Consider the following 13654-nt stretch of genomic DNA (forward strand, 5'->3'; position numbering starts at 1 on the left):
GTTTTGTGGCCGCTTTAGGGTCAGTTGAGTATAGGTTGAGTAGCATCTGCGATGCGTTCTCGTCTCTGACCTCCTCACACGATACCGGGAGAGAAACACTGCTTGAGAGGTCAAGCCGACCGGACAGGCGATGTCTGGCAACGGCGGGCGTTTTAGCCCCTACAAACAGGCCCTAGCCGCCCTGGCGGCACGCACTGGGACCCCCGTGTCGTCGTTGATCGTCTCCTTTGGCATACTTCATGAGCTCACTGCCATCCTACCCATTGCTGGTTTCTTCTACGGCGCCCGGGCCTTTGGCGTTGGCGACCGCCTTGCCGATCCTCTTCGCCGCCTTGAATCCGAGGCTGGACATGCTCGTGATGCTCAGATTTCTGGCGGAACGGAGGTGAAAGGCGCCGAGGTCGCCGTCGGAGATTGGGCCACGGAAAAGACACGAGAATGGGTGCATGACGGTGGAATGTGGGCAGAACGCGTCGGAAGGCGATATGGACTCTTTGGCTTCGAGAAGGGGAGCAAGCCGGGGGAAGGGCCGAGCTTAGCTCAGGTTGGCCCGAAGATCGCTGGGGATGTCGCGAACGTCGTCATTGCATATGCTGCAACCAAGGTGGAGTCATGTTTTCTCTGTGTTTGCTCTCCATCTCATGCGTGTTGTGTTGCAGGCACTTCTTCCTGTCCGAATTGGACTATCCTTGTACCTCACCCCTGCCTTCGCCCGAAGGATCGTGGACCCTATCCGTAGTCAGCTTATGTCCCCATTCCGACGCAAACAATGACATGCTCTTCGGATCCTCCAAGTGATTCTAACCGTGCCAATACCGTCCGTTAGCTCCACAAACTGAGAGGCTATCGTCCAAGCACGGCTTCTGTGCGTTCGTCGGCACAAACCGCACCCGGGAGTCATGCGTAAGGGTTAGCCTATCTGCCTTCATCTTGGCTCACACGATTCTTATGCAGCAGTCTGTGCGATCTCCGGTCTGGAGTTCCAGTACCTGGAACAAATCGTCCGGCGGTTTGTTGAACCATCACAATTGAACCTGTAGGCGGTCTTTCTCGCGTTGAAACATGAATGAGTTGGCGACAGTGCCAGTGCATCATCAGTCTAGCAAACGGCGAAAACAACGCCTGAAGCGTGTTCTGGAGCGGTGATGCTGCTAGTGCGCCTTCGCCCATTCCTCGTGAACGTTACAGAATGTCGCTTCGGCCTGTCTCGGCTGTATCAATAATGACTCGCTTGGTGATCCAGTTCGTATTTCCTTTCTGATAACGGCGTAAAGCGCTCGTATTTTCGCTCCATCCTGCAGTTACCAGCGGCTCAAACGAAGTTGTAAGCATGCTGGCGAAAACCACTCATTGGCAAAACGAGGCACTAGCCAATCACTACCGCCTTGAACGTTTGAAGTTGATCGCGATAGGCAGAGCACGCCATAATGACAGTTGTCCCTACGGATGCTGCAGGGAACTGGACACGTCGTCCGTTGACGACTTGGAATTCTTTCCTCAATATCATAGAGATCGTGGGTCCCCAGGTCAGCGCTGCATAGCATCACCTCGTAAAGAACGATCTAACATCTCAGGGTGTGCTTCTTGGAAGCCTACAAGCATGTAGGCACTGAGTCTGACCCTTTGTCAGAGGCACCGGTTGTCGCATCTACGGCTATGACGTCTTAACGATCGGCTCAGATTATCGAAGCATCGGTCCACCATCGCGGAGCACACGTTTTCCGCCAGCTTACACCGAAATTGCTCCGGGAACACGGCTCGTCGATTCCATGTATACCACGTACGTTCTCGGTCGTGATTCCGCTTGTCAGATACTGCTCCTGATGCGTGCATGCCACTAGTCTCATGCGTACTCGTCGCCCTTCATCCAACCCAGTTGCCGCCACATGTTCAATTTGTCCCACTCTTTGATGAAGCTCTTGATCTTGCCGTCTCGCACCTCGAAGATTGCCGCCGCGGTCCAATGTGCAGTCCGGCCAGTCGGCTGATCGCCATTGTGAGGTTGACCACAGTGCGAACCTGTCGCCGCGTAGCGCAGCAGGACATGTCCGTCCTTCGCAAAGAGCACATCGAAACTCTTGATATGCAAGTCCGCAATCGACTATCACCGGGTCAGATGCCATGCGCTGACCTCAGCCTTGGCCTCTCGATAAAGAACAAGAACGTACCTTCATAACTTTTGCATGGGAGTCTGCATAATCGAGCGGCGTGCGACCTTCCGGGAACGTGGTCGGTGCAGCGAACGTAACTTCATCAGCAACCAGATGTTCGACGGACTCGCGCCCCTTGTTATCTAGGGGGAGTAAGCGATAGACATTTACTCCGTCACGATCCTGATGTTCTCCTGCGTAGTTTGCCGAGGAAATGAGCAAGCACGAGCAGATGTCAACGTGTGGAATGCGCCAGAGAGTACGGACTAGGCACACCTCTTCTGCAGGCGTTTGAGGAGCACGCACTTTGATTGGGGTGTATAGCGGACAGTCGTCTTCAACGTCGATACAAAGTGGCGTTCTCCGTTATACTGATGAGCTCCAGGCAATGTCGCCCCGGTTGACGTCATCCGAGCGTGGAGGGAAGAAGTTTGTCGTGGGTCTAATTCTGGTGGTGCCGGTGAGCCCTCATGCCTGTTGTCATGCACAAGACCGACAAATGCACCATTCAGAGAAGCGGCGAGGATTCAAACCTCTACAAAGGCACTTCATTCCGGAGCGCTCCCTACCGAATTGCCGCTGACTGGGATTAGAAGGTGCCTCGCACTAGTAGTCAAGCGCCTGAGGAACGCGAGGCTCACATCGCGCCGGTGTGCATCCGCGATACCATTTTGGCAAGGTCCGCTGAGTTGGAATGGCCTCACCTTGGCTTACAGCTTCATATGGCCAGTTTTCAACCATACCACCCGCCTCGTGTGTCACCCGGCAGCTCGTCGTGCCGTGTCACTTAGGTCAGACATCAGCAAAGCATCTTACCTGCTTGTTGTGGATTTCTTGTTCCCTTGCCGAGTATGCCTTGCCAGTATATAATGGGACCGTCATATGCCCCTTCTGATCCTGCGCATTACATTTCCACCCACGCTTTTGAACTCCATGCATATGGTGGATCCGTTCGCTCAGGACACGAGCACCATCTGCTCGTTCTGGGACGCTATTCTCGCTACCGCCTTCTTCAGATGCTGGCATCTTATCCTCTTCTTTGCTGGCTGGTCTACGGCCGTGTCCGTCATCAGCCATAATGTTCATTCTTTGTCGATACAGCCGACTCTCCTCACAGCGTACGGATGGCACAATTCTGCAGTACTGTGTTCTGATAACGTTTGCAGGCTTGGAACCGTTCTCGGATTCGTCGTTTCCTGCAGAACCACGTCCAGCTTCGAACGATACAACGAAGGCCGGAAATATTGGGCTCAGATCGTCTTGAGCACCAGGACATTGTCGAGGACGATCTGGTTCAGCGTTCCTGGTGAATCTTTCGCTGCCATTCTCCTTTCTGACGCTGACCGTGCATACTTTTTAGACACCGTTGAGGGGAACTTCACTGCAGACGAAGCGAGAACACGTGCTCTGATTGAGAAGAAGACTGCCATTAACCTGCTAGAAGCTTTCGCAGTCGCTGTTAAGCATTACCTCCGCGGAGAGGAAGGAAGTACGTTCGTATTCGGGCACGTGAATTCACGGGCTGATCTTGCCAACAGTTCACTACGTTGACCTCTATCCCCTGGTCAAATACTTACCTGGTTATGGACTTCCGCCCGGAATGCCCTCCATGGATAAAGTGAATGACGAAGACGTTATTTCCTCCCTTCAGGAGAAGACCGCATTCGACGAAGCTACGATGACTGAGAATGCATCGCACCTAAAGACTGGACTCAAGATTATCATTTCACCTCCTCCGTCCACCCTTGCTGTTCCGTCGACAATCAGACCGAGTGGTACACGCTCAGGCAATCTCAGTGTCGCTGCCTCGCCTTTGTCTCCTAAATCGTTCCGGAGCGCTAGAGTTCCACCGTCGGTTTCTACCTTCGCAAGCGAGAATATACTCCTTCCAGCGCGCATGCCCCCAAGATACGCTTTGCTGGACTTCTTTCCTTTCTCCCTGCTCCTTAAACCGCTCGATCACCAAGGCAAGGAGTTGAGAGGCAAAAAAGCTGCCCGATTGCGGGCGAAGAGAGTGGGGCGCGAACACTCCCAGAATATCCCGCTCGAGATTTCTTTGTACTTGGTCCGTCTATGATGTTTGCTCAACACTACCCCACGTTCATCGAACTTCGTCGCATTTAGGGATCGTATATCGCCACTCTTCGTGTGTTGAACTGTTTTTGCCCTGTTATCACCGACTAATTCTCCGTAACAGAACAGCGAAAAGTCATGGAAACGCCCACTTGCAGTACGTCATCTCCCTGCCTGACATGATCTCCGCTTACTTTCATCTAGATTTACTACTCAATTGTCTAACCCAGCTCGTGGACGCCTTGACTGGTCTAGAACGCATACTTACCACTCCTATCCCATTTTCGTGAGTTCAGGGCCTCTACCTGGGCTTCGGTGGTGAACTTAAATTCATAGTTATTCTGCCCATTTATGGTCAGTGACGTGGATCTATTGTTTCTTTTTGGTACGCTGGAACGATCTGTTTGGAGTCTCTCTTGTATATTCTAATTTCGTAGCCCTTCCAACTGTATGCCATGCTCGGCTGGCTCACGATTCCTGGGACCACGCTTGTGGTGGGTGCTATTCAGCATGCATTCTGGAGTGACACGAACACCTAACGGCGCATCAGTCTTTCATTTTTTTCGGCTTTCTGGCCATGGGCGACGAGATTGAGAGTGAGTGGTCTTTCATGCTTCTCGTGGAAGCTCAACTCATTTCGTCAATGTAGATCCCTTTTGTGAGTTGTTCGAACATCCACTCCTGCTTCCGGACTCAGGCTGAAACGTCGTCAGCGTATGAGAGGAACGACCTGAACCTAGATCATTTCACGCAGACCATCATCCGTACGCACCTGTACCGCTATTCACATCGACCGCAAAGCTGAACTATTTCGCAGATAATGAGATAGTGGCAATCACGTCGACGCCTATGCCACAGGTGTCTAACTGGGCATTTTCGCCTTCCAACGATGCACTTGCACGACCTTGCGGTGTAGACCCAGTCCAGCGTGTCACCCCCGAAGAATGGCTACGACGAGGCTCCGCATGCATGCTAGCGGCCTTGGCGAGCTAACGTTGTAGGAGGAACCCAGACCAAAGTCTCTTCACTCTAAATCCTGCGGTTCGGGACGTTTAGGGAACCTATGTACCTATGAGACTTGAGATGTTTTCGACCCGATCGAGCTGCTGGTAGCTACCCATGTGTATTATTGTGACTGCGGGCATATGCTATGTTTATAGATTAATCCCGATCTACAAGCGTTCCCCGGGGGGAGGGTGACGGAGGGTGCAGTGTTACGAAGTATGACCCATCATCGCCAATGCCCAAATATGTCGAATAGCCTTTCGCTAATCTTCTTCGGCTTGGAAGCTGGTTGACCTTCACCAGTATTGCCTGGACCGGATTTGCCGAGTGAACGACGATTGTGCGTCCGGTCAAGAGCAAGGTCGGCCTCTCGTTCCCGTTGCGACTCGCCAGCCAGCTTGGCTTCGTACTCCGCTTTGGCTCTTTCATATTCTGCCTTCTCTATCGCAGCTAGACGGATGGCGCGGCGTGCTTCTTCCCTTTGCAGCTTGTTCGATTTCGGCGGTACTGCGGCAATCTCGACGGTCTCCTCGAGCGGCTCGGAGGAAGATTGCGAAGTGTTAGACGTTGAAGTTGAGGTTGACGGGGGAGGTGCGGTAGATGCGGTAGACCTTGACGTGGCAGCGGCCGCAGCTCTCGCATTGTTGAAAGCTTCCAACAGAGATAGAGGTTCTTCCCGCTGTGCAGTAGCAGTTGGTGAGGTGAAAGCTGCCAGCTCGTCCTCCGTGGCCCCACCAGCTTGCGCTTCGGCAGTGTCCCTTTGGATAGCGTCCACTGGAGGCGGCATGCTGTCACGGAGCGCTTTCCAGTTTTCCATCGCTGCGTCCCACAACGGTCTCGTATCGGTCTGAGGCGGAGCAGACATTGAGGTCGCAAATCCGCCCCACGTTATGAAAGCGCGACCGAAGCCTTCGCGCGTCCGCTCACTACGTCTAGGGCGGCCGTGTTGTAGGCTCGAACCAGCCGGACCATCTCCACGCGCTACAGTCATGCTTGTTGAGTTACAACTACGAGTACCAAGGGCAAAATTATGCACTGACGCGACCGTATGATGCGCACGTCTAGCAACTTTGGCTCTGCATCAGCCTTGGCACTGATGGACGAAGCGCTTCCGGGAAGAATGTACGAGTGAATGTGTTCACGACCGATTCCTCCGAACTGTTCCACAAACGTCGGAACCCGCGCCGGAGCTTCTACCTGCATGTCTTCACCTGCCTCAGGAACTTTTGCTATGGCCTCGGAGTCCTTAAACGTGGCGAATAGGAATGGCGCATAGAGATCTGGTCTGTCGTCTCGCTGAGGAAACATTGAGGTATTGCGTAGCAGTCAGCCACTATACAACGCACCCGGACTAAGCGGTATTCCTGAACGGGGCCATATTTTCGTTCCACTGCCTGGACGATGGCCAGGCCTTCTGGCATAGAGCTGATCCCATTCCAGGACTTGACGAAGACAGTCCGTTCAGACCGCGCCCGTCCCGTTGGGACCGCTCGCTCGGTAGATGGCATTGAGGTGTTAGCCTCCGTCGCCATTGCGCGCCATGCTTGTCTATGAGCGACGTTTGCGCGCGCCAAGCCGCGCGTTGAGGCCAGCATATCCAAGTAAACTGCAAGTCGCTCTGCCGTCACGAGGACGCACGGCAAGCACTGAACAGCCCACAATACCGTGACTAGCAGTGATGGTGCATTGATACGCGCACTGACGTTGCCCGCATGTTTTTCCGTTTTGCTCTCAGTTCCGTCCTCCGCCCTCATACTTCGCCCTACCTCACCCTCCCTCGACCAAGGATCACTCGCGTGAGGTCGATAGCACAACGCAACATGGCCGACAATAGCAAGGGAAAGGCTTGGCCCCTTGCCGACGCCGACCTTACTAACCAAGTACGCTCTTGTTCACCTCTTCTACGGCGCTTCGCTCATCCTTTCTGCTTCAGATCATGGACTTGGTGGAGCAAGCATCTTCATATAAGCAACTGAAGAAGGGTGCCAATGAAGGTCTGTTGTTTGGGCTATGTTGCTCTCGACATAGCACTCATTGCGTCATGAATAGCGACCAAGACCCTCAACCGTGGTATCGCGGAGTTCATCATTTTGACGGCAGACACCGAACCTTTGGAGATCTTGCTTCATCTGCCGTTGCTTTGCGAGGAGAAGGCGCGTAGATTATTAGAAGGCTAGTTCAACCGCTCTAACCGTATCCCATCCTCAGAACGTCCCGTACGTCTTCGTTCCCTCGAAGGTCGCCCTGGGTCGCGCCTGCAACGTTTCCCGGCCTGTAATTGCTGCGAGCGTCACCACCAATGAATCTCGCGAGCTGCAAAGCCAGATTCAAGCCGTCAAAACTCAGATCGAGAAACTCATCATTTGATCACCCTCATATGCTGCTGTTTTCGATATTGCTCTTGCTCTACTCCAATGCCAAAATCCAAAGCTTGAACCAGGCTCAGTGTGGCCTGACCATGAGGGTTGCATAGCTTCAGAGAGCGCCCGCAGTCGTTGCGCTCATAAAGCGATTCGATGCGCCGGCTTCAAGGCAGAAAATTGTGGCATGCATCTGTCGATTGTCGAGCGTCTCTGTGCGTCGCATCGGATCTTGTCAATGACAATACGTTTCCGTCTACGTCCATCCCTTGATTGCGCTCACCACTCGACTGCGCTAGATCGTAATGGAGATGAGGTCGGCGGACCGGAGATAATTACATATTACGCGCGCACAGATGATGTGTCTTCGGATATGTGTCTGTCGTCGGGGTTTTGGCCGATCTTGATCCTTCTTGGGCGCTGATCGAGCAACACCCAGCTGGGCAGCTGTCAGAGTGGGAAAGCGTTGAGTACGGGCCAAAATAGCCGAGTGTGGTTCTCACATGTTCTAAAAATACAGCACTCCTAAGTTCGTCATTGATCCAGCTGCTCGACAGTTTCTAAGGGCCCGGAGAAAGCGTAGCCTCCCGGGTCTCCACAACGCTCATATATGCCTGGTGAGCTATCTTCCTTCCAGCCGCTGGTCGAGATGGTCTATGCGTGCTGTAAGTGGTACGGCAACGCAGCTCATCTGGGCTTGACAGGACTCGACTCGTCCGATTCAACAAGTCACTGCAATAGTCCTCATCTCAAGGCGGATGGTTTAAATTTATCGTCAAGGCGTGATTCTCGTGATAGAGTAGCTTCGGAGTCAGGCACCATGATAGACTCGAACAATTCCCGAACTTGAACCTGTCCATGACATCGAAGCATGCATCGGCACGCCTGACCTTTCCCTGATGGCATATGCTCGCGTTGGTGCTGGCAGTGGAGACCATGGTGTGTTCATAGCCGTCTCGCGCAATCCAATCCATCTGAGAAAGACCCGACAGTGTTTATAGGCGCGGCAAGCACGCTTCCTGCGCCCGCAACGCCTGGCAATCGGGTCCCCAGCGCCAGTAAAGACACTACCTCACAGACCCTGTTTCTTCTTCATCGAAATGATGCACGAGAGATCGGACAGACTGTGCGATAGTGCCTTGCTGGTTTGTGCCCCTTGATCCCGACAATTTCCATACCGCGGGCATCCTTGTGCCATTCCGCCGTGGTCATACCGCTCTTCGGCAATCACAACCACCTTCATGCGCGGCCGAACACCGTTAAAAACCATGGCGGATGCATCTCCCACGACGGTCATTTGGGCGTATGCAACTGTCAACGGAGTGTAGCGCTCATAGCACGCGATGGTGATGGACGACACCGTTGGCGATAGCGTCATGAGTCAGGATGTGCAGCTTGCGCCGCGGTTCAGGACACAGCACCAGAAAAATGCGTATAAAAGCTGACCATATATGCCTCCAGACAATCCAACAACCTGCCTCTTCCTGCTAACGAGAGTTCAGGGAATCTTCAACATGCGTGTATACCCTTTGGTCCTCCTTCTTGCCTCTATGGGCGCGCAGGCTTTGCCTCCGTCCATACAGAGGCGTCAAAATACTATCCCGTCGTATGTATTATCACTTTCATCCCGGAACGCTGTATCGTCTGAAAGTCGTCTGTTAGGACGTATGATTCATCGATCGCCTCTCTGATGTAAGTCAGCTTCATGCAGTGAAGTATGCCAGTTGTTGACATTTCTCTCGCAGTAATTCAATCGGGACGCAGCGTGGCGTACCGGACACGGTTATGCAAGCTGCCTTCGAGACCGCATGGGTATGTCATTGAAATGCATCCATTACATCGCATTCCTAAGATGAATCACAGGTCGAGAGCCATATCAGTGCGTATTCATTGGATATCTTACAGTCCCGTAGACTGTAGCTCATCCAATGCATCACTTCAGACAACCTCAACTTTGGAGACGCGGACAGCTTGGGTATACGAACAGATTTTCCGTGTTCGAGAGCCTTGCTGATTCCCCACCACCATAGGTGTCTTCCAACAAAGACCTTCTCAGGGCTGGGGCACCGCCGCTCAGGTACAAGATCCTACGTACGCGACCAACGCGTTCTTCGATCAGGTTCGTATTTCATGGATGGCAGCGTCATTGCCACCTCAACGCCCTCATCGCACTGTATTTTCAGGCTATGAAAGTCTACAACAACAACCCTTCGCTCGCTCCGGGCGATCTCGGTAAAGTTCTCCGCCATATAGCATGATCGCTGTCCTGAACGAAAGCCCTATAGCCCAGAAAGTTCAGCACTCTGCTTACCCTGATCGGTCAGTGAACACATTCTCGCACGTAACTCGGAACCTCACCATGTGAGCATCTAGTTACAACCAGGCCGCGGACCGCGCCTCCAAGATTCGCTCGGATGTCCAGGATGGCGACGCTAGCGGCGACGAAGATGATGACTCAGGTGCGTCTCGGAGACTTGTGTTTATTGATCACCTAATATTCATTTTGCTGTGCGCTCGATAGATGACGATCTTGACCTCAGTAAGATACTTTCCCCTCTGTTCGAATGGCGACTCACTAACGTATGTCTCTTGCAGTCGATGATGAGGATGATGACGGCGAAGTACGCCAGCATTGTTGCAGGAGTGGCTTCCGAATGCTCATTCGCTATTTATCAGGATGATGACGTGGACGAGGACGGTGAATTCCCTGATGGTGGGGACGATGGTGGGGACGATGGTGGGGACGACGGCGGGGACGACGGCGGGGACGATGGCGGGGACGATGGCGGTGATGACGGTGGTGATGACGGAGGCGATGGTGGTGACGGAGGTGACGGTGGCGATGGCGGCGGTATGTCGCATGATCGTATCTCGTCCTCCTTACTGAAGTGTCGCCCTGCTACTCACAGGTGATGGCGGAGGAGGAGGAGATGGAGGTGCGTCTATCCGCTCCATGGCAAAGGTCTTCAACCCGCTGATGTCTTTTTGGTAGGATGCCGCCGTCGCCGCGACCTGGAGGGCCGGGAGATAATCAGCTGCGACTTTGAGTTCTGATCCGGAAGGTTGGTTAACTCAATTACCTTAGCTTTCTGACCTTGATCTGATCATATGTGCCTTGTCAGAATGTCTCTTCCCTCTTCTTCTCTGCGATTATTGCCCTGGGTCGCACTCTGCCAAGTTTCACGACATGCCAATGGCCATCGCTATTGTCATAATCGACTAGTCTCGAGGGCTAAGGCGGGAATGAGAAGCTCTTCAAATTGATATCGTTTTGTGTTGTTGGTTCGCTAATGTCGTTGGTATCATGAATTCCAAAATTCCGCATTCGAACCAGCTCGAATGACCACATCCGTCTTACCATGTTTTCCTCATACAGTTTGCTGTGCGAATTATCATGCATATATCTTCATCAACAACATGCTTCCGCCTTCGTCTATTGTTGCGTTCACCGCGGGGGGAGTGAAAATGAATGCCAAAGGACGATTCAATCGCGTCGTCCGCCTGCTACGAAAGCATCCAAACCTGGAGCATCTTGCGCGGACTCGCGCCCTGCCCGAGGTGAACCTGGCGCGTCATGAGTCCGCGGAGACCGTCCCGTGTGCTGCCTCGTCTGATATGTCAGATAATCAATCAGGGTACAGGGAGAGATATTTTTTATTGAATATCCAGGTGACGTTGCATTGGGAATGTATACTACGGAGTACATTTGCAGACGCTAGTTCGCGAAAGCCGCCAAACCTGTCATCGCCTTGCCTAATATGAGGGTATGGATATCCTTTAAGAGAGTAAGTCAAATGCCAATGATATGTACTAAGACTTCCCAAACTCACGTATGTCCCTTCGTACGTGTTCGTAACCTGCAAATTCGCCACATGTCGGCCGATATGGTATCTGATTTGGCATGGGGTCAGCTTCCGAACGACGGAGAGACATACATGACTCGCTCATCAGCACAGGCGTTCCCACCGAGCACGTCGAGCACTCTCCGGGAGTGTTCGAGCGCCTTTCCGCAGTTATTGCGTTTGACGAGGCTAACCATTTCCGGCGCGAGTTTGCCTTGGTCCTTTAGCCTACCTACTTGCAACGAGGCAAGAAGTCCGAGAGTAACTTCGCTCTGATGAACCCGATGAGAATGCGGACAATATCATAGAGGGCGCCTTGAGCACCTGAGCGTCAACTAGCTTCTTCTGGACAAGCTGGAAGGAGCCGATAGGGCGGTCGAATTGCTTGCGTTCCAGCGAGTACGCAAGGGCACGGCTGACGCAATCCTCCAATGCGCCCATGACACCCCAAGATATGCCGTATCTGGGAAGTGACTAAGTGCTGCAAGCGGCGGGTGCGTGTCGGTATCTACCTTGCGTTGTTCAAGCAGCTGAACGCGCTTCCCAAACTCCTTGACTTCGGCAAGAGAGCATCATGCGACACTTTCACGTTGTCCATGAACACAGATCCTGTTAGAGACACCCGAAGGGCGAGCTTGTTCTTAATAGGGGGAGCCGAAAGGCCTTTCATGCCCTGTAGATGGCGGTATCAGTAAGGTGAAGCCATAGCAAAATCTTCCCATACTTACCTTCTCAAGTATAAATCCGCGGACTTTGTTGTCCCATTTGCACCGGGCCCATATAACAAAAACGTCCCTGGGTAAATCAAATGTCGTCAGCAGGCGCATATGCAACTGCTCCTTGCGCGGGTAACCCACGCAATAGGCGCATTGCTAATCCAAGTCTTGCTGCCATTAATTACAAAACCGCCGTCAACCTCTGCTGCGGTAGTCTCCATTCCTCCAGGATCCGAGCCATGGTTTGGTTCCGTCAAACCCTTGATGTATACGATAAGTATTGTTCGCGGGGAGAGTTTTAATAAGCGTACAAAGCATCCGATCAGGTCGCCTTTGGCCAATGCCGGTAGGAAGCGCTCCTTTTGGAAATCGGAACCGAATGCATGAATGGGGTGCATGACGAGGGACGATTGCACAGATGCCGTAGAGCGGTACCCGGAGTCTATGCTGATAGAAACTCGTCAGTGTGTCGCCACAAATAGAGGCTCAAAGCAATTTACCGTTCAATTTCGCGAGCAATGAGTCCATAAGCAACACTGCTCGCGCCGGCACAGCCGTAACCATCGATTGTCGGCCCAAGGAGACCTGGTTAGCGGTGAGCCTCAACAGGGTGATTATACGATGGAATGTGTCAAGGTACCAAGTTCGCCCATCTCCTTCATTATCTCAGGTGTGAATTTCTCTGTGCGCCATGCTTCAATAACTCGAGGAGCGAGTCTCTCCTAAATGCCATTATGTGGAAAGAATAACGGGGTGTGTATGAAGGGCACATACCTGGCAATAAGATCGCGCCGTGTCCCTTGAACAAGCGGGTGAGCCCCTGCCACTGTAAAAGCCTGAATAAGGTCTCACCGTATGGCAATCTCATCCTCAGTTAGCATCGACTCCAAATCCAGCGAATCCTATACAACCTCTGCGTCGGACAAAAGCCGTGCCATAGCGCCCTTTCAGCATCACTCACCTCCCAGTTGAAGCTGGTCGTTTCTGTACATCCCAATGAGTATTGGTATTCTCAAAGATAGAGGAGAAACTCGCTTGGATTATAGGCCATCGAAGTTGACACAAATCTTCTTCCAATGCAGCGTCTGGTCGTCGCAGTCAAGCTGCGGCTCGCTGCAGAGCCCCTGAAGGCGGGTATGGTTGAGATTGGCATTGCTGATCACCAACTGCTGATCCGACTACATAAAAATCCCCGAAATGTCAGATGCGAATGCCTACGCAGCCTGAGCTTGCAGTACCTTGAGGTTTGCTGAACGGGGCGCGAATGAACACTCGGATCTACGTGATGGATCCGGAGAAGTGCGGGGGGCTTCCGACTCGGCATCCTCGGGTTACCGCTACCGGTGGCTGTGTTCTCGAAATCAATTCAGCCTGAGCACTACGCTTGACTGAGACTCGTTGACGGCTGTTGATCATAGAGACCTCAGAGTATCGTCCTCTGGAAATACTGTCATCGGGCACGATATCGTCTTGTTCGGATTTCCGTCATGCAGAATAATCCGCAGCCT

The 13654-nt window shown here is 52.8% G+C and overlaps 6 protein-coding genes across 6 annotated transcripts; 4 read left to right on the top strand and 2 right to left on the bottom strand.

Annotated features, from left to right (window-relative positions):
- The first annotated feature begins 77 nt into the window (after positions 1-77).
- On the top strand, positions 78-805 carry PUNSTDRAFT_90226 (uncharacterized protein). The gene is made up of 2 exons (XM_007385990.1): positions 78-604; positions 660-805. Exons 1-2 carry the CDS (start codon positions 131-133, stop codon positions 771-773), a joined length of 588 nt encoding a protein of 195 aa, XP_007386052.1. The 5' UTR covers positions 78-130; the 3' UTR covers positions 774-805.
- Positions 806-1843: 1038 nt separating this feature from the next.
- Positions 1844-2300, bottom strand: PUNSTDRAFT_72000 (uncharacterized protein; the record flags this gene model as incomplete). Its single annotated transcript, XM_007385991.1, has 2 exons — positions 1844-2101; positions 2169-2300. Coding segments are annotated over 2 exons (390 nt in total), but the record flags the coding sequence as incomplete, so codon positions are not given.
- A 783-nt stretch (positions 2301-3083) lies between these two features.
- PUNSTDRAFT_145135 (UPF0187-domain-containing protein) lies at positions 3084-6883 on the top strand (the record flags this gene model as incomplete). The annotated part of the gene is made up of 15 exons (XM_007385992.1): positions 3084-3268; positions 3317-3456; positions 3511-3639; positions 3689-4215; positions 4275-4296; positions 4348-4380; positions 4428-4509; positions 4560-4608; positions 4661-4717; positions 4774-4819; positions 4873-4881; positions 4937-4987; positions 5041-6209; positions 6269-6524; positions 6575-6883. 13 exons carry the CDS (start codon positions 3084-3086, stop codon positions 5214-5216), a joined length of 1506 nt encoding a protein of 501 aa, XP_007386054.1. The 3' UTR covers positions 5217-6209; positions 6269-6524; positions 6575-6883.
- An 89-nt stretch (positions 6884-6972) lies between these two features.
- PUNSTDRAFT_121740 (snRNP and snoRNP protein Snu13) lies at positions 6973-7843 on the top strand. The gene is made up of 4 exons (XM_007385993.1): positions 6973-7108; positions 7162-7222; positions 7278-7381; positions 7437-7843. Exons 1-4 carry the CDS (start codon positions 7049-7051, stop codon positions 7593-7595), a joined length of 384 nt encoding a protein of 127 aa, XP_007386055.1. The 5' UTR covers positions 6973-7048; the 3' UTR covers positions 7596-7843.
- Positions 7844-9102: 1259 nt separating this feature from the next.
- Positions 9103-10642, top strand: PUNSTDRAFT_136428 (uncharacterized protein; the record flags this gene model as incomplete). Its single annotated transcript, XM_007385994.1, has 14 exons — positions 9103-9194; positions 9251-9280; positions 9334-9400; positions 9452-9467; positions 9531-9563; positions 9619-9707; positions 9772-9820; positions 9874-9907; positions 9962-10047; positions 10110-10127; positions 10184-10209; positions 10265-10439; positions 10498-10524; positions 10581-10642. 14 exons carry the CDS (start codon positions 9103-9105, stop codon positions 10640-10642), a joined length of 804 nt encoding a protein of 267 aa, XP_007386056.1.
- A 593-nt stretch (positions 10643-11235) lies between these two features.
- PUNSTDRAFT_54001 (acyl-CoA dehydrogenase NM domain-like protein) lies at positions 11236-13422 on the bottom strand. Its single transcript, XM_007385995.1, has 15 exons — positions 13385-13422; positions 13182-13324; positions 13108-13130; positions 12999-13048; positions 12921-12945; positions 12787-12868; positions 12647-12731; positions 12458-12593; positions 12288-12406; positions 12159-12225; positions 11943-12103; positions 11755-11893; positions 11533-11702; positions 11419-11479; positions 11236-11363 (listed from the first exon to the last, which is right to left on the bottom strand). The coding sequence occupies exons 2-15, from the start codon at positions 13195-13197 to the stop codon at positions 11304-11306; spliced, it is 1194 nt and encodes a 397-aa protein (XP_007386057.1). The 5' UTR covers positions 13198-13324; positions 13385-13422; the 3' UTR covers positions 11236-11303.
- Between the last annotated feature and the right edge of the window lie 232 nt (positions 13423-13654).

Source organism: Punctularia strigosozonata (genome assembly GCF_000264995.1).
Source record: "Punctularia strigosozonata HHB-11173 SS5 unplaced genomic scaffold PUNSTscaffold_10, whole genome shotgun sequence".
Lineage (NCBI taxonomy): Eukaryota > Fungi > Basidiomycota > Agaricomycetes > Corticiales > Punctulariaceae > Punctularia > Punctularia strigosozonata.